The sequence below is a fragment of the Bombus vosnesenskii genome, unplaced genomic scaffold, assembly GCF_011952255.1.
Source record: "Bombus vosnesenskii isolate JDL3184/JDL3185 unplaced genomic scaffold, Bvos_JDL3184-5_v1.1 scf7180000013452, whole genome shotgun sequence".
Lineage (NCBI taxonomy): Eukaryota > Metazoa > Arthropoda > Insecta > Hymenoptera > Apidae > Bombus > Bombus vosnesenskii.
The window spans coordinates 25317-47296 of NW_022883062.1; the positions used below are offsets into that span (position 1 = coordinate 25317).

The window sequence follows — 21980 nt, forward strand, 5'->3', positions numbered from 1 at the left end:
CAGATACAGCAAAAGAATCAACAAACACCGAAACCCCCTAATCACTGGACTACTCGATACGACGGACCAGACTCGCAGGCTGAAGAGGCACTACCCGCTAGACCTAAACGTCAGATTCATTTAATTATCCAAATTAAGCATATGCACTTACTTATAATACTTATAAATTATACCTATCTATAATAAGTATTAACTTATTGTAAATAAACAGCCATGTCACTGCGCCACGCCAGAAAAATTACTGAAAATTCTCAACGCGAGAATTGATTGTAATTTCAACAAATAAATAAAAAAAAAATGTTACGATTACGTTTCATTTTAGAGTAGACGGCCGCATTTTTATATAGTCCAACCTAAACTTAACCCATTGGAAAAAAAGATAATCATTTTTAATATTATGTAAATAAAAAAGGAAAATTAATTAGTTAAACAAAATGTGTTATACTTCACCTAAAGTATAAAGTTCAAACCTAATTGTCTTGGAAATTAAAGCCTCAAACGAAAAAATATTATCTTATATTGTCTATTCCTTTTTCCATGTCAGTGCAAGTACAAATTGCATTACCTACACATAGCTCTTGATTCTTATCATTATGCTCCCTCCTGCAAAATATTCAGTGACACTTACAAAATCTTTACAATCAACATCATCTAATTACATCCATTTACCAATTGCACTATTAATTACACGATATTCTGTGCGATAAATTTATACTAGATATCCTTCAGAAATTCACCACAATTTTCTTCAAATCTACATATTTAGAAACCATTTTTCAGAAATTCAACATGATTTTCTTCAGATCTGTATTATGATTAAATTTTATTACCCAGTGCTCTAAAATATTCCGTAAATGCTTCAAAACGATCAGTAAATATTATAAACTCAACTCACAACCATTATTACCTAATTTCTGTAATCTCACGAATATCCATAGCAGTTACTACCGACATTGCTTTTTGCGAAACAGTTGGGAAAGTACCCACAATTAGAAACTAACAGACGTATCCTTGGGACAATTTCCGATTTTCTTATCTTTTTAACTCCATCCATTTCCATATTAATCTCAGTGGTTTCCTATTTTTCTTCCACTCTAACTGCAACCCTTTTGCTTCCTTACATTGGTTGTGACTAACGCGATTCGAGGTGCGTCGAAAGGGCTCCAGGTATTTCCACACAGCGTATTCTTGGATTCTCTCTATGGAAGAAAGAGAAACGAACTTTAAGACCAAATTCCGTTTACTGCGCTTCTTACAATTAATTAAAATGGGACTATGACAGTTGTAACCCAAATTTACAAAGTTATAGTTTAAACATTAGTATCTTACAATTATTTTAAATTGTTTTGACCAGAAATAATCATTACAATTATTCAAATTTCTTTGGTTAGAAATTCCGTCACCGATAATGATTATCAATAACTAAAAATAGTTCATTACAGTAATGGTTATCGATAACCAAAAACAATATTTATCGTTGATAATAGTTATCGGTAACCGTAGAAATGTTCATTTATAATGATTATTTGTAATCAGAACACTCGAAAATTAATATTTTTTAATCACTTAATTTTTTCAAAACATCTTTTATAATTTAGTAGGTTTTTTTTATTGCCAAGAGGAGTTAACTTTTTTTTAAATAACTTCTCTCGTAAGAATTTTGCGAATAATTGTTATTTTTGGCCACTGGTTGAAATATTCAAAGCTCTTCATATTTTTTGCCTTTTAAACAAAGTCAGAAAATCATATGTAGCTTATAGGGATCTAAAAACAGCCTGATTTATTTACTCTAATTGTTTTTTTAGATGTTTTTACCAATTTATAATGTTCCATTCCAAAGTGTCGTAAATTAAATGGTCTTGCCTTTAAAAATCGATAGGACATTTTATTGCAATACCACGTACATATGTTGTTACGAAACTATCTATTTCTTAACAAATTTTTCTAGCTTTCACTTCTATTCTTTATTTTCTCCTTACTACGTTTGTGTTTACGTATAAGTTATACGTATAATTAAAAACACTAATTAAATACATCTTCAGAATTTTGGATCTTAATAGCCGAAATAATGGTATAGGAACACTAAATTCACACTTGGAATTAATATTAGAATAGTTATATATTTGTCGGGTCACGATTCGAATTTTGGGCGCGCGACGACTCTTCATGTGGACTAGCCATCGTTTCACAAAGCCGAGATTTTATTTACACGTATATACAGGTCTATCACTAAGCTTAACAAATAATAAGTACAACTAATAATAAGTCTAACAAACACTAAGCCTAATGAATAATACGATCTACGAATAATTAAATTAAATAATACTATTAGCAATGTTTGAGTTCAAACGAATCCACGGTCACCGGGATAACTCCTTACTAAGCGAAACTAACTTAGACGCAAATGCGATCGTCGAAAATGCTCGATGTATCACTCTCCAAGGCAATCGCAAGAATGCCAGCCTCGTGGAGATTTTTCTCCCTGTACGATTGCATTTTGTTTTCTATACCCGTTTGGAAGCATCGAGAAGGTTCCAAACGCCGTTGCTAGGCACACTCGTTGGAAGCATCGAGAAAGTTCCAAACGCCGTTGCTAGGCAGTTTCTGCCTGGAGTTTTGATTACTAATACAATGTATGTCCCATTGCATCGGCACCTCCGAGGCAACATCACACGTGGCTAGGCCCGCTCTCGAGGCCGCATGCCGCCACAACCACATTTCTCGGAAAACACATACAACCACTCCAGACCTCCGTTAGATAAAACATCCATCCCGTGACCGTGGCTACGTTCAGCGACCGATTGTCACCTCGAACCCAATCTCGCTTATTACAAATCTCAAGCAATTACAACTATAATAAAATCTAGGCTAAGGTACTAGAGGATGTCCCCAAAATTTCCAAGGAAAGGCTTCGGCTTTCCTTTCATCTCCGACATATTTATTTGATAAACGATTCCAAAGATATTAATCGATACACACCTGCACGCTTCTCAGCACTTTCTTCCATACCAGACTGTTTACACAACAGTTTACATTCCTTTGTTTTCAAGACGCCGCGTTCATACATGCTTGCACACACTGATATTCACATACAAGTATCTCTACCACGCAACTAACCTAGTCTAGCACGTAAAATTATACATGTCTCAATAACATGATTTCAAGTCGTTTCTAGATAAAAATGTCGTATTTCGCTCATTTTATAAAATTAACTTTATAAAATTAATTTTGTAAAATCTGAAGCATTTAATTAATTAATACATTATTATCTATTTATTTGTTATTTATTTTTCATTATCTATTGCTATTATCTATGTATTATCTACCTGTACGCTTAGTTATAATTGTAGGTATAAGCTGTTACGAAAAGCTGACTTAATTAAATCGAATAAAGAACAGCAAGAATCACAGGAAGAAAATGTAAAACCTCAGTTTTTTCAGTCTCGAAGTGCCAGATAGAATGCTAAGTAACGATAGAAAAGGCAGTATAAGTATCAGATGGTAGTGTTTGATGTATGGCTCACACCGATTTGCATGACTGAAACATGCTTCTGTTTTCCAATAAGGGTCATTGCACATCAAATCGATCATTTTTTGACGTTGAAGTTAGGAATTTTTTTCAGTGAGGTATCATATAATTTACGTGAATTGTTCATTTCATGAAAATGGAATTCGGAAACTATTTTTGTAATCGAGTTGCTCTTTTGAAGGTTTAATGTGTAAGATTTAACATATCTAAATGACATTTCGTTCGCAATAAAGAATCAATACTTTCTGATGTTGGAAATTATAAACACATTCTTAAAATTTTACTTCCAACTGATTTTTAAAAATTATCAAATATTGAATCCACCTTAAACGTATGTAAGTACATGTCTGACAATCGTCTGTTCCAGTAGCAAACTGCAGACGCAAGTATATTGCAATCAAAATCTTTTGTTTCCTTTCAAGCGAATGAAACTCTATTAGAATATATTGCGAGTAAATGTGTTCTGTATTTTTATGCAGCGTGCAAAGTTTGAAAGGATATATTAATCCTTTCTTGTTATTTATACAATTGATATACAACGTAACACGTTTGGATATTGATCAAAAATTCATTTTTGATTGAAAATAATCTCACCTAACCATTTATATATGTGTTAAACGTGTCTCCTTTCGTACTACAAAAAAAATTTTTTTTTTTTTTTTACGTGGAGGAAATCTTCATAGACACCTCTTACCACCCCTGTGCGGACGGGTAGAAGAGGTAGTGCCGGATTCTTACCGGCTAAAACCTCCACGGGCGGGGACGGTAAACCAGTGCGTGAATGTTCCTCCTCGGGCCCCTGGTGCTTATCACCAAGCACCTTTGCCAAGCGCACTCACAGAAAGTACACCCGCAACAAACGCAAGGGAGGGGCAGGCCACTTGCCTGTAGTAAAGAGAAACTTCGCTTTTTCCGTTCTTTTCTAAGAGGCATCCAATGTCGAGGATTCGAACTCGCAACGCGTCGTCTTCAGCTCCGGGCCTTAACGAGCGTAGCTGGTTGTCCCGCCGAGCTTCTAGCTGATTGGAAAGTATTTGATTCTTAATGTGGTAATGTACATCATAGGAAGTATTCTAATTAGTCTCTTGAAAGAGATGTACATTTTTCATAGCCCTCTCTAAATACAAGGGGTAAAGGTAAATAATTCCCTCAATTAAATCATTATTATTAAATCCATTATGAAGCTCTTAACAATATATTTTTGCTGCTATTATAATTCTTGTAGTAAGAGATGGCCGTTCTAAAAGAATTCCTGCCTCTACTAATGCGCTTATTTTCAAGATGCCTAGCCTTGCGTTTTCCATCGCATTGGCAGAGATTTTATAACATATGGGATTAGCATATGTTATAAATAGGTCTAATTAACAATTTGTAACAGATGATTTTAACCTCAAGATGTAGGTCCGTTGCAAACGATCGAATTTGCAAGAAATGACCGCAACGGCAATGGGTTGGAAGAACAAGAAAATACATAAATGTCGGAGATGAAAGAACACCGAAGCCTTTGGAATTTTGGATAATCCCGCAACATTGTAACCTAGAGTCAACTATAGCTGGAATTGAACAATTGTAGTTATTCAACCCGATTGTAATTGTTCGAGAGTTGTGATAATGAGCTTGGGCTCGAGGCGACAGTCAGTCGCCGAACGTAGCCGCGGTCACGGGATGAACGCTTTGCCTAACAAAGGTATGGAATAATTCTATAGCTCTCCTTAAAAAGGAAATAGTTGTAACACTCGACAGTAAACATTCCAACGGTCTCTGTCCCGTAGCTCGCCACACGCAGACCCCATTCTTCGAGTAAGATGATTGCCAGATGTCGATGCGTCTCCGCAGTACATGTTCAGCTAGCTCGAGTGCCCGTTATAAATCTCAAGATTTAGTCAACTAAAGTCCTTCAAACAGACAAACAGTCTTTGTCCCAACAACATGGAGATTGACCAATTAGCAGCAACGCCAATTTCCCTTACTTTCTGAACGAAGGCTTTTCTCGACGAATCCGATGATCTCGTGTCCTTAGACACACCCCATTATAGTTTTCCTCCGTGGCATCATTGGGACGGGAAAGACATTCTCGCTCGCGATCTCATCGATTAAAGAGTAACATCTTCGCGATCAGTGGTTATTTCACGTTTTAACCAGACTTAGACTTTGTGAGTACGTTCTTTTGTCATCCCGTTGGCCGCGGATTCGTTCTTGAGCCTGAGACCATCGTCACTAGTGTCGCGAGTGCCGAACCGCCGTGATCAATTGTCAAGACTGTGTGGCGGATCGGTATCAATAGGACGCAGACAGGTCGAGGCATCAACATGGCGCAACACCTCCCGGGCGATCCGCTGGTACCAACCGCCAACACTAGAGGGCTACGACGACAACGAGTCTGTCTAACTCGCTAGCGGTCGAATATACGAGCGAATGATACAAATACCGCACCTAGCGAGACTCCCTCTACGTCTAAGGCAGGGACTACCGGGCATAGCCTTACTGACGAGTCCACCGGTAGTCCCGGGACGAAACTCACAACTCTCTTTTCATCCGCCACAACTGTAATAATTCTATCATTGCAATAAACTACGCCTGTGTATACCGTACCAATGGCTAATTCTCGAGAAGATTCATTTGACGCCCACAACCCTACTCCCAGTGCAAATCCGACATATATATGTCGGGTTTACATTAGAGTTAGGGTTAGGGGCGTGAAACGAATCTTCGTTTGGGTTACACGTTGTCGTTATGCAATAGAGAAGACATTGACTAGTGCAAATACGATTATTATAGAACCGGACAAGTAAGCGTGGTAGTTAGGTACTCGAGAAACTAATGACAATGATCCTAGGTTCAATAACGAATCCGCGGTCGACGGGATGATAGATGAACGTACTCACAAAATCTAAGTCGGACGCGTAATATTCACTGGTCGTAAAGGGTTATTCCTTTCATCAATGAGATCGCGAGCGAGAATGTCCTTCCCGTCCCGATGATGCCACGGAGGAAAACTATAATGGGGTGTGTCTAAGGACACGAGATCATCGGATTCGTCGAGAAAAGCCTTCGTTCAGAAAGTAAGGGAAATTGACGTTGCTGCTAATTGGTCAATCTCCATATCGGTGGTTAGAAAATGATGCTAGCCGTTCTCGAGGGAAAGTTGCTAGTGGGAGACGCCGCTCATTGAAAAATAGGTCTCCCCTATCTTCCCGTAGTTGGGACAAAGACTGTTTGACTGTTTGAAGGACTTTAGTTAACTAAACCTTAAGATTTATAACGGGCCCTCGGGCTAGCCGAACATGTACTGCGGAGACGCATCGACATCTGACAATCACCTTACTCGAAGAATAGGGTCTGCGTGTGGCGAGCAACGGGACAAAAACCGTTGGAATGTTTACTGTCGCGTGTCGCCACGAATATTTCTTTTAAGGAGAGCTATAGAATTATTCCATACCTTTGTTAGGCAAAGCGTTCATCCCGTGACCGCGGCTACGTTCGGCGACTGACTGTCGCCTCGAGCCCAAGCTCATTATCACAACTCTCGAACAATTACAATCGGGTTGAATAACTACAATTGTTCAATTGCAGCTATAGTTGACTCTAGGTTACAATGTTGCGGGATTATCCAAAATTCCAAAGGCTTCGGTGTTCTTTCATCTCCGACATTTATGTATTTTCTTGTTCTTCCAACCCATTGCCGTTGCGGTCATTTCTTGCAAATTCGATCGTTTGCAACGGACCTACATCTTGAGGTTAAAATCATCTGTTACAAATTGTTAATTAGACCTATTTATAACATATGCATATCCCATATGTTATAAAATCTCTGCCAATGCGATGGAAAACGCAAGGCTAGGCATCTTGAAAATAAGCGCATTAGTAGAGGCAGGAATTCTTTTAGAACGGCCATCTCTTACTACAAGAATTATAATAGCAGCAAAAATATATTGTTAAGAGCTTCATAATGGATTTAATAATAATGATTTAATTGAGGGAATTATTTACCTTTACCCCTTGTATTTAGAGAGGGCTATGAAAAATGTACATCTCTTTCAAGAGACTAATTAGAATACTTCCTATGATGTACATTACCACATTAAGAATCAAATACTTTCCAATCAGCTAGAAGCTCGGCGGGACAACCAGCTACGCTCGTTAAGGCCCGGAGCTGAAGACGACGCGTTGCGAGTTCGAATCCTCGACATTGGATGCCTCTTAGAAAAGAACGGAAAAAGCGAAGTTTCTCTTTACTACAGGCAAGTGGCCTGCCCCTCCCTTGCGTTTGTTGCGGGTGTACTTTCTGTGAGTGCGCTTGGCAAAGGTGCTTGGTGATAAGCACCAGGGGCCCGAGGAGGAACATTCACGCACTGGTTTACCGTCCCCGCCCGTGGAGGTTTTAGCCGGTAAGAATCCGGCACTACCTCTTCTACCCGTCCGCACAGGGGTGGTAAGAGGTGTCTATGAAGATTTCCTCCACGTAAAAAAAAAAAAAAAATTTTTTTTGTAGTACGAAAGGAGACACGTTTAACACATATATAAATGGTTAGGTGAGATTATTTTCAATCAAAAATGAATTTTTGATCAATATCCAAACGTGTTACGTTGTATATCAATTGTATAAATAACAAGAAAGGATTAATATATCCTTTCAAACTTTGCACGCTGCATAAAAATACAGAACACATTTACTCGCAATATATTCTAATAGAGTTTCATTCGCTTGAAAGGAAACAAAAGATTTTGATTGCAATATACTTGCGTCTGCAGTTTGCTACTGGAACAGACGATTGTCAGACATGTACTTACATACGTTTAAGGTGGATTCAATATTTGATAATTTTTAAAAATCAGTTGGAAGTAAAATTTTAAGAATGTGTTTATAATTTCCAACATCAGAAAGTATTGATTCTTTATTGCGAACGAAATGTCATTTAGATATGTTAAATCTTACACATTAAACCTTCAAAAGAGCAACTCGATTACAAAAATAGTTTCCGAATTCCATTTTCATGAAATGAACAATTCACGTAAATTATATGATACCTCACTGAAAAAAATTCCTAACTTCAACGTCAAAAAATGATCGATTTGATGTGCAATGACCCTTATTGGAAAACAGAAGCATGTTTCAGTCATGCAAATCGGTGTGAGCCATACATCAAACACTACCATCTGATACTTATACTGCCTTTTCTATCGTTACTTAGCATTCTATCTGGCACTTCGAGACTGAAAAAACTGAGGTTTTACATTTTCTTCCTGTGATTCTTGCTGTTCTTTATTCGATTTAATTAAGTCAGCTTTTCGTAACAGCTTATACCTACAATTATAACTAAGCGTACAGGTAGATAATACATAGATAATAGCAATAGATAATGAAAAATAAATAACAAATAAATAGATAATAATGTATTAATTAATTAAATGCTTCAGATTTTACAAAATTAATTTTATAAAGTTAATTTTATAAAATGAGCGAAATACGACATTTTTATCTAGAAACGACTTGAAATCATGTTATTGAGATATGTATAATTTTACGTGCTAGACTAGGTTAGTTGCGTGGTAGAGATACTTGTATGTGAATATCAGTGTGTGCAAGCATGTATGAACGCGGCGTCTTGAAAACAAAGGAATGTAAACTGTTGTGTAAACAGTCTGGTATGGAAGAAAGTGCTGAGAAGCGTGCAGGTGTGTATCGATTAATATCTTTGGAATCGTTTATCAAATAAATATGGCGGAGATGAAAGGAAAGCCGAAGCCTTTCCTTGGAAATTTTGGGGACATCCTCTAGTACCTTAGCCTAGATTTTATTATAGTTGTAATTGCTTGAGATTTGTAATAAGCGAGATTGGGTTCGAGGTGACAATCGGTCGCTGAACGTAGCCACGGTCACGGGATGGATGTTTTATCTAACGGAGGTCTGGAGTGGTTGTATGTGTTTTCCGAGAAATGTGGTTGTGGCGGCATGCGGCCTCGAGAGCGGGCCTAGCCACGTGTGATGTTGCCTCGGAGGTGCCGATGCAATGGGACATACATTGTATTAGTAATCAAAACTCCAGGCAGAAACTGCCTAGCAACGGCGTTTGGAACTTTCTCGATGCTTCCAACGAGTGTGCCTAGCAACGGCGTTTGGAACCTTCTCGATGCTTCCAAACGGGTATAGAAAACAAAATGCAATCGTACAGGGAGAAAAATCTCCACGAGGCTGGCATTCTTGCGATTGCCTTAGAGAGTGATACATCGAGCATTTTCGACGATCGCATTTACGTCTAAGTTAGTTTCGCTTAGTAAGGAGTTATCCCGGTGACCGTGGATTCGTTTGAACTCAAACATTGCTAATAGTATTATTTAATTTAATTATTCGTACATCGTATTATTCATTAGGCTTAGTGTTTGTTAGACTTATTATTAGTTGTACTTATTATTTGTTAAGCTTAGTGATAGACCTGTATATACGTGTAAATAAAATCTCGGCTTTGTGAAACGATGGCTAGTCCACATGAAGAGTCGTCGCGCGCCCAAAATTCGAATCGTGACCCGACAAATATATAACTATTCTGATATTAATTCCAAGTGTGAATTTAGTGTTCCTATACCATTATTTCGGCTATTAAGATCCAAAATTCTGAAGATGTATTTCATTAGTGTTTTTAAATATACGTAAACGCAAACATAGTAAGGAGAAAACAAAGAATAGAAGTGAAAGCTAGAAAAATTTGTTAAGAAATTGATAGTTTCGTAAGAAGATATATACGTGGTTTTACAATAAAATGTCCTATTTATATTTAAAGGTAGGGCTATCTAATTTACGATACTTTGTAATGGAGCATTATAAATTGGTAAAGACACCTAAAAACAATTAGAATAAATAAATCAGGCTGTTTCTAGATCCCTACAAGCTGCATAGGATTTTCTGACTTTGTTTAAAAGGTTAAAAGTATGAAGAGCTTGAAATATTTCGACTAATGAGCAAAAATAACAATTATTCCCAAAATTCCTACGAGAGGAGTTATTTAAAAAAAAAAGTTAACTCTCCTTGGCAATAAAAAAAACTTACTAAATTATAAAAGATTTGAAAAAATTAAGTGATTAAAAAGTATTAATTTTCGAGTGTTCTGTTTACGAAAAATCATTACAGATGATGGACTCCCGGTTTGATTCGGGGCGAGGGTAACACGCAAATGGTGAGCTCTGTGGAAAAAGTGAAGTGTGAAGGGAAAAAGGAGAAGGAAACACAAAGTGACACGAAGAAGTTAAAATAAAGGGTGAGCAGACGAGGAGAAAGTGAAAGAAAAGCGAAAAGAAGACAGTAACGAGAGAGAGATACAAATAAGAAAATCTAGAAGAGAAGAGGTTAGGAAGTCGGAAACCCGGCAAAAGAAGTAAGATGGGGAAACGACAGATGGCGATAAACAGTGGAAAACCATGGAACACGGGTAAAGCGGATGATAAGGCTGATTTCAAAACTACATTGGATAAATACAGCTTGTGAGAAAAAGAGACACCAACCAGGGAGAAAGTGGGGAGTTAATGATGGAAAAAATGGAGAAAATGGAAAGAGGATTCGAGACAATGATAAAGGAAATAAAAGGTATATTCGAAAAGCAAGTGGCGGCGATGAAGAGGGAAATGCGGAAAGAGAAAGAAGGGGGAGAGAGAGAGAGAAAGAAGAGTGGGAAGGGAAAAGAAAGAACTATTGGGCAGAGTCAGAAGAATCGAGGAGGAGAAGGACAGGGCAGAGAGCGAGAGAGAAAAGAAGAAGGAACATAGTAATCGAAGGAGTAGACTGGAACGGAGGAAGCAATGCAGAGACAGTAAAGGAGTTCATAAGAGAAAAAATGAAAGTAGGGGCAAAAATAGAAAGAACACGTATGATAAGGGTTTTATTATTTATTTATTTAAATTTTCCAATTTGTCCAGTAGGACATTTGGTAAAATATTATAGCGGTATACTAATATAACATGTATGTGGCTACACCCAGCGGGGTACCATCATCGTGTTTGTTAGGTTATGTCCTTGTGAGGTCTGTTAGGTGTTTCCTCTTTAATCTTCTTCTTATGCTTGATGTGTCGATCGTTTCCGCTGCCAGCCGGTTTGGGTGCGTTGCTATTCTTTCTCTGTACCTTCTTGCACTTCTGTTAATCTCCTCCTTGACCGTTGGTATTCCCAGATCTTTCCGAATGTCCTCGTTTCTAACGTACCATGGCGCATTTACTATTGTTCTGAGTATTTTAGATTGCATTGCCTCTATTTTGGTTATATGTCTCATTGCTGCTGTTCCCCATAGTGCTATTCCGTACGTCCAGATTGGTTTTATGACCATTTTATATGTTTGTCGGAGACGAGAGGACGCCGGGGCCCCTCTGGAACTTCAGGACGATGGAGAACTCCAACGCGGAACCGCTACCTCCCGCGAGCCCTCCCCCGGAGGGCGCCTCGAGCTCGGACTCGGAGTGTGACTCGAGCTCGGATTCGGATTCAGACTCGACATCAGAAGTGGGATCCGAACACACGTTATCGGCGCGGGATCGTAAGAGTATCGTGCGCGCACTAAAGCGGTCGCTAGGGAAGAAGAGGAAGAAGAAGAAGAAGAAGAAAGGACAGCGGGCAACCTGGGTATCGCTACCGCGCTTCAACCCCGAAGTCGCGGACGCAGATCCAGCCGCCTGGTACACAGCCGTCGGCCTGCTCATGAGGGACCACCCCCTGAAAAACAGCGCACTGTATTCTGCCCTAAACCGTGCCCTAGAGGGTCCGGCAGCATATTGGCTTACGCAAATATTGAACGGCGACGAGCTCACTTTGCCAGATTTTAAGGAACAATTCGCCGCGCACTTCGGTGGCCAAGAAGTAGCAGCCGCGTCGCTAATCAAGGTAGCCGAGGAACTACCGCGGGACGGCGAAACACCAGGGGTGTACGGAAATCGTATCATCACCCTCCTGGGGTCGAAGTGCCGAAATTCAACCAGGGAAGAGGTACTCACCGCCACCGCTCTCCATCTGCTGGCCTTGCGCGACGAACGTTTTAAACGACTAGCGCTCACGAGTGACATCACGTCGGTGAAACAATTCCAAAGAGAAATGAAGCCCTTCCTATACGCGGAGTGGCCAACGCCCCCGCCGTGGAGGTCATCAGCGAGCTCCGGAAACAAACGAGGCAGGTCACCCGCCCCCCGGACCTGGTGCGGCCACTGCGGTATTTACGGACATCCGACAGCCGAATGCTGCAAGAGGGCGAAATGGGAACCGAAGAAGGACCCCCGACGCCCGGAGGAAAGACGACCGGCTGCACCACCAAAAGCGTTGTGCTTTCACTGCCACAAGCCGGGACACATCGCGTCTCGCTGTCCATCGCGGCGAGAAGGAAGACATCGTCCCGAGGGTGAGCGCCGGGTTGATGCCTGCGTGGTGGAAGCCCCGACGGATAGACTAAGCCAGCAGGGTGAGTCGTTTTCATTCTACTTCGATTCTGGAGCCGAATGTTCGTTAATTAAAGAGTCCGCAGCCTCGAAATTTTCCGGCATAAGAACGACTCGCGTAGTAGTACTGCGAGAAATAAGAAATACGTGCACGGAAAGTACGTCTCAGATTCTGTCCACCGTGTGTATCAACGGTCTTACATTGGACATAACTTTTCACGTTCTTGCGGAGAGCAACTTAAAGTACGATATCATGATTGGTCGTGAAATTTTAAGCCAGGGTTTTGACGTAAACATTACACGAGACAGCGTTGATATTTACAGGAGCAAGGTGATTAACGTTGGTAGTAAAGTCTCGGAGGTCGCGGTCGATATTAACGAGGTCGACACCGACGTGATCGGTAACGATAAGGCTCGATTGATTTCCATCCTCGAAAGTTTCAAAGAATCATTCATTACGGGCTTCCCGCGTACTCGCGTAAGTACGGGTCAGCTAGAGATACGGCTAATCGATCCCAACGTCACCGTGCAACGAAGCCCCTACCGACATAGCGAGCAAGAGCGCAGGATAGTACGCGAAAGGATAGACGAATTAATTAGAGCCAAAATAGTAAGGCCTAGCAATTCGCCGTTCGCGAGCCTCATGGTACTCGTGAAGAAGAAGGACGGCACGGATAGATTGTGTGTAGACTTCCGAGAGCTGAACAAAAACACGGTCGCGGATCGGTATCCCTTACCCCTTATCGCGGACCAAATCGCGAGACTACAAAACGCGAGATACTTTATTACCCTGGACATGGCCAGCGGGTTTCACCAAATTCCCAGTCACCCCGATTCGACAGAGTATACCGCGTTCGTCACCCCCGCCGGCCAATACGAATACCTAACGATGCCGTTCGGACTGAAAAATGCCCCTGCCGTCTTCCAGAGGGCCATCCTCAAGGCCTTAGGCGACCTCGCGCACTCGTACGCCGTTGTTTATCTGGACGACGTTCTAATAATTGCCGACTCAATCGACCAGGCGTTAGAAAGGTTGCACATCGTACTAAACACCCTCGTGGACGCCGGATTTTCTTTCAATTTCGCGAAATGTTCCTTCCTGAAGACGTCGGCACTTTATCTGGGGTACGTGGGTCGTAACGGAGAAGTTCGTCCAAACCCGGGAAAGATACAAGCTTTGAATTCTCTACCAGCTCCGTTGACCGTCACACAGCTCCGGCAGTTCATAGGCCTGGCCTCCTACTTCCGGACGTTCATCCCCAAATTTTCACAAGTGATGAAACCCCTGTATGCACTCACTTCTAGTAGCAAGTACATCGCTTGGACGGATAGGCATGAAAAGATAAGACAAAGGGTCATTTCCGTCCGGCGAAAGAGATTAATATGGCCGAGATCTCCGACGACTGGCTACTAGCGGAACAACGTCGCGACCCCCAAATCTCGGAAATCGTCGGCAAACTACAGAACGAAGAGCTCGCGGAAGACGTCGCGAACACCTACGAATTACGGTCCGGCACCCTGTACCGCAAAATACAAAGGAGGGGCAAAACTCTCTGCTTGCCCATTGTCTCGAGAAGCTTCAGATGGTCAGTGATTAACCATGTGCACCAGTCAATTATGCACTTGGGGTGGGATAAAACGCTGGAGAAACTGTACGAGCATTACTGGTTCGAGGGAATGGCGAAATATGTTCGCAAATTCGTCGAGAACTGCCATGCCTGTCGAGTTTCGAAGGCCAGTTCAGGCAAGATACAAGCGGAACTGCACCACATACCCAAGACTAGCATACCTTGGCACACGGTGCACGTAGATGTCACGGGCAAATTGAGCGGGAAGAGTGACTCGAAGGAGTACGTCGTTGTGTTGGTCGACGCCTTCACCAAATTCGTATACCTACGTCACACCCGCAAAATAGACTCCAGTAACACCATCGAAGCACTTAAGTCGGCTATATTCTTATTCGGCAGTCCCTGCCGGGTAATAGCGGACCAGGGAAGATGCTTCACAGGCAAGGAGTTTCAAAGCTTTTGTAAAAACAGAAACATAAAACTCCACCTGATAGCAACCGGAGCTAGTAGGGCCAATGGACAAATAGAGCGTGTAATGAGCACACTAAAGAATATGTTCACGACGATAGAGACGACTAGAGATTGGTCGGTAGGATTTGGTTTCGTGTGGGGCCTTGCCTGGTTTGGGTATCATTATGATTTATGCCAGTTTCCAAGTTTTTGGAAAGTATTGTATTCTTAGTATTGCGTTAACTGTTATTGTGATTTGTCTTATCGCTTTTGGCGGAAGGTTTTTCAAGATTTTGCCGTTAATTAGGTCGATTCCTGGTGCTTTATTATTTTTTGTTTTCTCAATTATGTTTCCGATTTCTTGTGCTGTTGCTTTGGGTATGGTGTAGTGATTGTCAGTTGGTATACTAGTAGTTAGCGCATCCTCGTCCGTATGACTATTGTGGTTGCTGTCGTTGATGTTATCTGGGGTGAATGTGTTGCATAAGTAGTTGGAAAATTCTTCAGCTTCCTCTTCGTTGCTTCTTGCCCATGTGTTATCTGCTCTTCTGATTGCTGGTACCATTTTTATTGTCTTCTTTATCTTCTTTTTTTTTGTGGCTTTCCATAGGGAGTAGTTGTAGTTCTCGTGAGCAGATAGTGACTCGATGAACTTTGTGAACTCATTGTTGTTGTGCTCTTTTATTTTGTTTTTTATTTCTTTTGCGAGTTTGTTTAGGTGTTTTTTGTTTTCTATTGTTCTGTGTTTTTGCCATTTTGCTTTCGCTTTTATTTTTTCTCTAATTTTTTCGCGGATGTCTAGTGGAACTGTTTTTGTTTGTCTGTTGGTTGTTTCAGGTATAGTGGTTGCCCTATGATAAGGGTGAGGGACAAAGACACAATAATAGTGGCGACGATGAAATCAATGAAGGAAAAAATGAGGATAATGAAGGAACAAAGCAAATTGGAAAAGGGGGTATATATAGATGACGATCTGACAAGAAAAGAAATTGAGTTACAGCAACAAATAAGAAGGATAACTAGATTAAGAAGGGAAAAGGGCGAAGATGTGAGGATGGAATATAAGGAACTAAAAATAGAAAACAGATGGTACAAGTGGAACGAAAATGAAGAGAGGCTAGAGGAAGAAAGAAATAGAGGGGATGAAAAATGAAAAAAGGGGAAAGAGGAGGGGGGCTACAAAGGGGATGAAAATGTGCTTCTGGAATGTGGCAGGGCTAATAAGTAAGGTCAAGGAGGTGTGGGAATATTTGAAGAAATTCGACATGGTCAAGCTCACGCAAAACATAGATAGAGGAAGACAATTGGGAAAAACTGAAATATAGACTACCCAAAGAATTCGACTGGAAATGCACGGCAGCAATGAGAGTAAGGAAAAAAGGAAGAGCAAAGGGGGAATAATAACGGGTATAAATAAGGAACTGAGAGAAATAGATTACAAAGAAATAAGTGATAATATAATGGAAAGAAAAATAGTACACAATGATAAGACGTATAGGGTAATGATGGTTTATAATCAAGACGCAAAAGGGACATGGAAAGAAATAGAGGAAAGAGTAGACGGAAGAGAGAAGGAAGTGATGATCATCTGCGTTGATTGGAACGCAGGAAGCGGGAGAAGAGGGAGGGCCGATAAACGAGGATCTAGGGAAAGAAAAAAGAAGGCGATCAAAAGACGTGACGATAAACATGGAAGGAAGAGCTCTGTTGAAGTACCTGGAAGAGAGAGGCTGGATGATAATCAATGGAAGAGATTAAGAAGGGGAGGAGTGGACATATATCGGGGAGAGAGGAAACTCAGTAATAGATTGTGTGATTGGCAATCAGGTGGCGACAAAAGAAATAATCGACATGAAAGTAGGAAAAAGAACAGAGTCGGACCACGTTCCGTTAGAAATAAAAATAGGGGGGCCAGACTCATAAAAAAATGAGGGAATGTTGCGTCGCATGGAACGTCTGCATACCAGCCGACGCTACCTAGCAGCCAGCGGCCCACCGATAGCCTTCCAGACCCTCAATAAACTCAAGGACCCACCATAAAACGGCACTTTTTAGCTGCATTGTTTCCACACGTTTGTCAGTCAAACTATTGCCTAGAAGTATTTTCGGTTATGCCAGAGTTCCGGAGAAGTCCTTGAGTTTATTAGGCTTTCAAAATTCACGGAGAAAGCGGGTAGTCGCCGAACGGAAAACCGAACACATGGCCACCGAAAACGACTGGTTTTCCCCAAGAATGAAGTCACCCCGATCCACGTTGGTGGGAGACTTCCCCATATCCTTCTTCATTAGCAGGGGTCATAACCAATCGGCATCGCGGATCTTTACCCTCACTTCCTTAACGACAGGTGTGAACAACGAATCCGCGTTCTTCATTCATAGGGCCCACCCACACCAAACTTTCCTCCGGAAAAGCACAAAAGCGAAAAGCTCAGTCTCAATCAAGCATCTCTTCAAGCAGTCAACAAGTCGAATACAGTGAGCGATAATACGACTAGAGAGTCCTCGATACACCGCATTCAATCATTGCATGCCAATGCTTGATTACCCCAAATTAACCAACGAGTCTCCAACGGAATTAAGGCGCTTAGCCCACACTATTCAGCAACATATATGTGCTTTAAACAAATTAGGACAAGTCAACCCCGATAACAGTGCTCTACTTAACTGCATCATTTTGTCGAAGGTACCATTAAGTATTCAAAAACAATGGGAAATGGCCTGACCACGAAGTGTCTCAGTATAGTCATTTGCTAAAATTCCTCGAGAAATTAGCACGGAACTCCAGACCGCTTCCCACGGTTCAACAACCAAGAGCTTCACCAGAACAAACCATTCGGACTCGTCAACGCGCCCCACGAGGGCATGTACTTACAGCGACACAAGTCACTCCAGCATGCCCTACCTGTCAAGGATAACACCCGGTTCATTCAAGGCCAAAACTGTAAGTAAACGCTTAAAGGACTCTACAAAGGCGTCTTTATGCTTGAACTGTCTGAAGAAGGGGCACATAGCGCGTGATTGTCACGCCGGCTCGTGTCGAATGTGCGGAGGACGACATCACACGACATCCGGAAAAACAGCCGTCGAGGTCGAATTCCTCCACCTCGAGCCGAAGTCCCTCCTCGTCAAGCAGGAGAACAGCATTGCCCCCGTCACCTACAGGTAAGCGGAAAACCGCGAAGAAACACAATTCGGGGACAACCCGGACGAACTCGCCCACCAGTTCATCCGACAGTCCGAAATGGACACATACGCGTAAACAATGACGCCAAAAATCCAGAACTCCGACAAGGACCGAAGATACCCGACCAGCAGCTTCCGAGGTATTGCATAATGACATAGTGACTACAGCCCAAGTCCACATACTAACCAACAAACAGCAACCGATCCAGTGCCGTGCGCTCCTCGACACCGGATCCAGCATGAACTTCATCACAGAAAGGCTTGCAAACATCCTCGGAATAAGGCAAAGGAAGTGTTCGGTCCCAATTGGAGCTCTCGATACATTGAAGACGACATCAAGGCGACTCATAAGGGCGACGATTACCTCCATTGACGGCAAGTACGAATGCACATTGGCATTTCTCGTCATTCCAGCCATAACGCACCTGATCTCAAGTCAGCCCATCGATCGTTCGGCGCTTGACATACCCAGGAATATCAAGCTAGCCGATCTCCGATTTCATGTGCCTTCCCCGATCGCTGTCTTATTAAGCTCGGGCACAACTCTTTCGTCGATGTACGTCGGACAAATCAACCTGACGCAACCGGACGAACCGGAACTGCGCTCGCAAAAAGCACTATTCGGCTGGGTAATCAGGGGGAGTCCAACTTCCTCAACCGCGACAAACACTTTTCACGCATTCACGACGGCTCCGCAAGTAGACCTTACGCGGTTCTGGGAAATCGACGAAGGACCCCCAATCAAACACATCTCAGAAACAGAGCGACGATGCGAAGATCATTTCAGAGCTCACACCCGACGCACCAGCGAAGGACGATACATCGTCGCTCTCCCGTTCAACGAAAATCTCTCGTCGCTCGGATCATCCAAGGCATTGGCAATGAAACGACTCGCATCCCTCAACCGCCGATTCCAGCGCGACAGGCGCTTTGAAGCCGATTATCGAGCGGTAATCCAAGATTATCTAGATCGAGGACACATGTCAAAAATCAGTCCTGACAACACCGACGAAGGCGGGTATTATCTACCACACCACGCCGTGATCAAGGTAGCGAGCGAAACAACGAAACTCCGAGTCGTGTTCGACGGATCCGCGGCTAGCAGCACCGGAGTATCATTAAACGACACACTCTATAGAGGGTCCAAGTTACAAGAGGATCTATTCAATATCCTGCTTAGATTCCGTCTGCATCAGAATGTACTCACCGGGAACATCGAGAAGATGTACAGGAAATTCCTGGTGCGATCAGAGGACCGACAATATCAACAAATCGTTTGGCGTAACAAGGAGGGGGAAATCGAAACCTACCAACTTAACACCGTGACGTTCGGGTTATCGGCAGCTCCATACTTGGCCCTACGGTGTCTCAAGAAGTTGGCAGACGATGAAGGACATCGATTTCCACGAGCGTCATCGGCTCTGCGACGAGACTTCTACGTCGATGACGCCCTCACCGGAGCGGACACGAAGGAAGAGGTACTACCCCTCAGAAAGGAACTAACCGAACTTCTCCAATCCGCCGGTTTGAACATTCGAGAATGGGCTTCCAACGACCAGAGCATCCTCCAAGGGTTATCCGAACAAGACAAAAGCCGAAGGTTACAATTAGTTGAGTATCAAACCCTAAAAACACTCGGCATATTTTGGGATTCCAAGGACGACGCAATACTCTACTCGGTCGAAGCTAACGCCAAGATCTCTTGGGTTACAAAGCGATCCATCAGCTCGGTGATCGCCAGAATCTACGACTCACTAGGATCGCTTGCGCCAGTGATCGTTCGAGCGAAGTTTATACTTCAACGAGTCTGGTCGCTAAAGGTCGACTGGGACGAGGCCCTGCCAGCGGATTTGCATTCCGAGTGGAACCGTTACTACACCAAACTATCACTACTCAACGAGATACGGTTCCCACGCAAGACCATAATAAAAACACTCATCGATATTGAGCTCCACGGCTTTTGTGACGCCAGCGAAAGGGCATACGGAGCCTGTGTCTATCTGAGGTCTCTCGATCATTACGGAAACGTCCAGACACGACTACTCACTGCGAAATCGAAGGTAGCTCCGCTCAAAACGCAAACCATTCCACGACTTGAACTGAGTGGCGCTCTTCTACTCACGTCACTAATTGCAATCATAAGGCAAGCATTGCATATCGAGGTAAAGCGTACAGTTTATTGGACGGATTCCACCATTGTTCTTCAGTGGATCAATTCGTCACCTCACACACTGAAAACATTCGTCGCAAATCGCGTAGCCGAGATACAGAACAAAACTAGCTTCACAGATTGGCGTCATGTTCCCACCAATGACAATCCGGCGGGTCTGATTTCTCGAGGACAATCAGCCGAAGACTTCCTGCAGCCTAACATGTGGCAAACTGGACCACGGTGGCTGCAACAACCAGAAGAATATTGGCCGATGTGGAGTCCAACACGTTTAGCCAACTTACCAGAACGGAAAGCAGCAACTTGTCTCGCCACAACTCCTGTCGACAACAGCCTCTTGGACAGATTTTCATCGTGGCCAAGGTTAATCCGCACCGCCGCTCGCTGTCTTCGGTGGAGACAACCACAAAACCGATCGTTACCACTAAGCGCAGAAGAATTACGGATTTCCCATGACAAACTCATTCGGTTATTCCAACATATTCATTTTTCAGAAGAGCTATCCACGCTCCGGAAGACTCGAAATATGCCGGTCAATAGGAAACTCCAACGACTCAGCAGTTTATAGACAAGGCAGGAATATTGCGCCTCGGGGGCCGACTGAGTCAAGCACCGATGGCTTTCACACAGAAGCACCCGATCATCCTACCCAAATCTCCGACAACGTCCCGGATTATCGAAAACGAGCACAAGGTCAGTCTGCATGCAGGTACACAAGCGATTTTATACGCAGTGAGACAGCGATACTGGCCCATCGATGGCAGAAGTCAGGTATGGCATACGATCAAAAACTGCGTCCGCTGCGTTCGTGCTCATCCACCACACGTAGATTACATAATGGGTAATCTGCCGGAGGCTCGAGTAACTGAATCTCGACTATTTACAAACGTCGGCGTCGATTACTGTGGGCCATTTTAAATCAAGGAGAAACGAGATCGCAACCGCCGACGGGTCAAGGTGTATGTAGCCATCTTCATATGCCTAGCAGTCAAGGCGGTGCACATCGAACTCGTTGGAAATCTCACGAGCGAATCCTTCATCGCCGCTCTTCGTCGATTCATCGCACGGCGAGGGTTTTGTTCGACCCTCCATTTCGATAATGGCTCAAATTTCATCGGCGCAAACAACGACTTAAGGGAGCTCTACGAATTGCTGAAATCGGACGATCACATCGAAAAGGTAATTACTTTCCTAGCCAACAAGCAAATCGAATGGCACTTCATACCCCCTCATTCTCCACATTTCGGGGGACTATGGGAGGCAGCGGTGAAGCCCTTCAAATATCACTTCAGACGCATCGTCGGTAATGAGTTGTTTACGTTCGAGCAATTCAATACACTTGTCATAGAAATCGAAGCAGTTCTCAACTCCCGACTATTAACACCCATATCCACTGATCCCAAGGATCTCCTCGTCCTCACTCCGGGTCATTCCCTCATCGGCGAGTAATTAATGAGTGTGCGTGAGCGAGATTTCAGGGACACTCCATCCAACCGGCTCTCCAAATGGCAGCATATCCAAAAACTTAAACAACATTTTTGGAAACGCTGGCATAAGGAGTACCTCAATCAATTGAACAACCACAGTAAATGGACCAAGGGTGGACACAACATACAAGAAGGTACAATCGTCCTCCTCGGAGAAGACAACGTTCCATCGATGCATTGGCCCT

General features: G+C 42.7%; 2 protein-coding genes and 1 pseudogene across 2 annotated transcripts; all 3 read left to right on the forward strand.

Annotated features, from left to right (window-relative positions):
- Positions 1–11897: 11897 nt before the first annotated feature.
- Positions 11898–14351, forward strand: LOC117238343. The gene is made up of 2 exons (XM_033503200.1): positions 11898–12494; positions 12624–14351. The coding sequence occupies exons 1-2, from the start codon at positions 11898–11900 to the stop codon at positions 14349–14351; spliced, it is 2325 nt and encodes a 774-aa protein (XP_033359091.1).
- A 1936-nt stretch (positions 14352–16287) lies between these two features.
- Positions 16288–16878, forward strand: LOC117238344 (annotated as a pseudogene).
- Positions 16879–17848: 970 nt separating this feature from the next.
- LOC117238345 lies at positions 17849–21757 on the forward strand. Its single transcript, XM_033503201.1, has 3 exons — positions 17849–18117; positions 18236–20671; positions 21445–21757. Exons 1-3 carry the CDS (start codon positions 17849–17851, stop codon positions 21755–21757), a joined length of 3018 nt encoding a protein of 1005 aa, XP_033359092.1.
- Positions 21758–21980: the final 223 nt, after the last annotated feature.

Excerpts from the sequence above, each read along its gene's own strand:
- LOC117238345 (XM_033503201.1), top strand. The coding sequence starts at position 17,849 with ATGCCCTACCTGTCAAGGATAACACCCGGTTCATTCAAGGCCAAAACT. Across the intron at positions 18,118-18,235 it reads ATTGCCCCCGTCACCTACAG|AACTCCGACAAGGACCGAAG; the intron begins GTAAGCGGAAAA and ends CCAAAAATCCAG. Across the intron at positions 20,672-21,444 it reads AGATTTTCATCGTGGCCAAG|GGAGCTCTACGAATTGCTGA; the intron begins GTTAATCCGCAC and ends CAACGACTTAAG.
- LOC117238343 (XM_033503200.1), top strand. The coding sequence starts at position 11,898 with ATGGAGAACTCCAACGCGGAACCGCTACCTCCCGCGAGCCCTCCCCCG. Across the intron at positions 12,495-12,623 it reads GAAATTCAACCAGGGAAGAG|TGGCCAACGCCCCCGCCGTG; the intron begins GTACTCACCGCC and ends CTATACGCGGAG.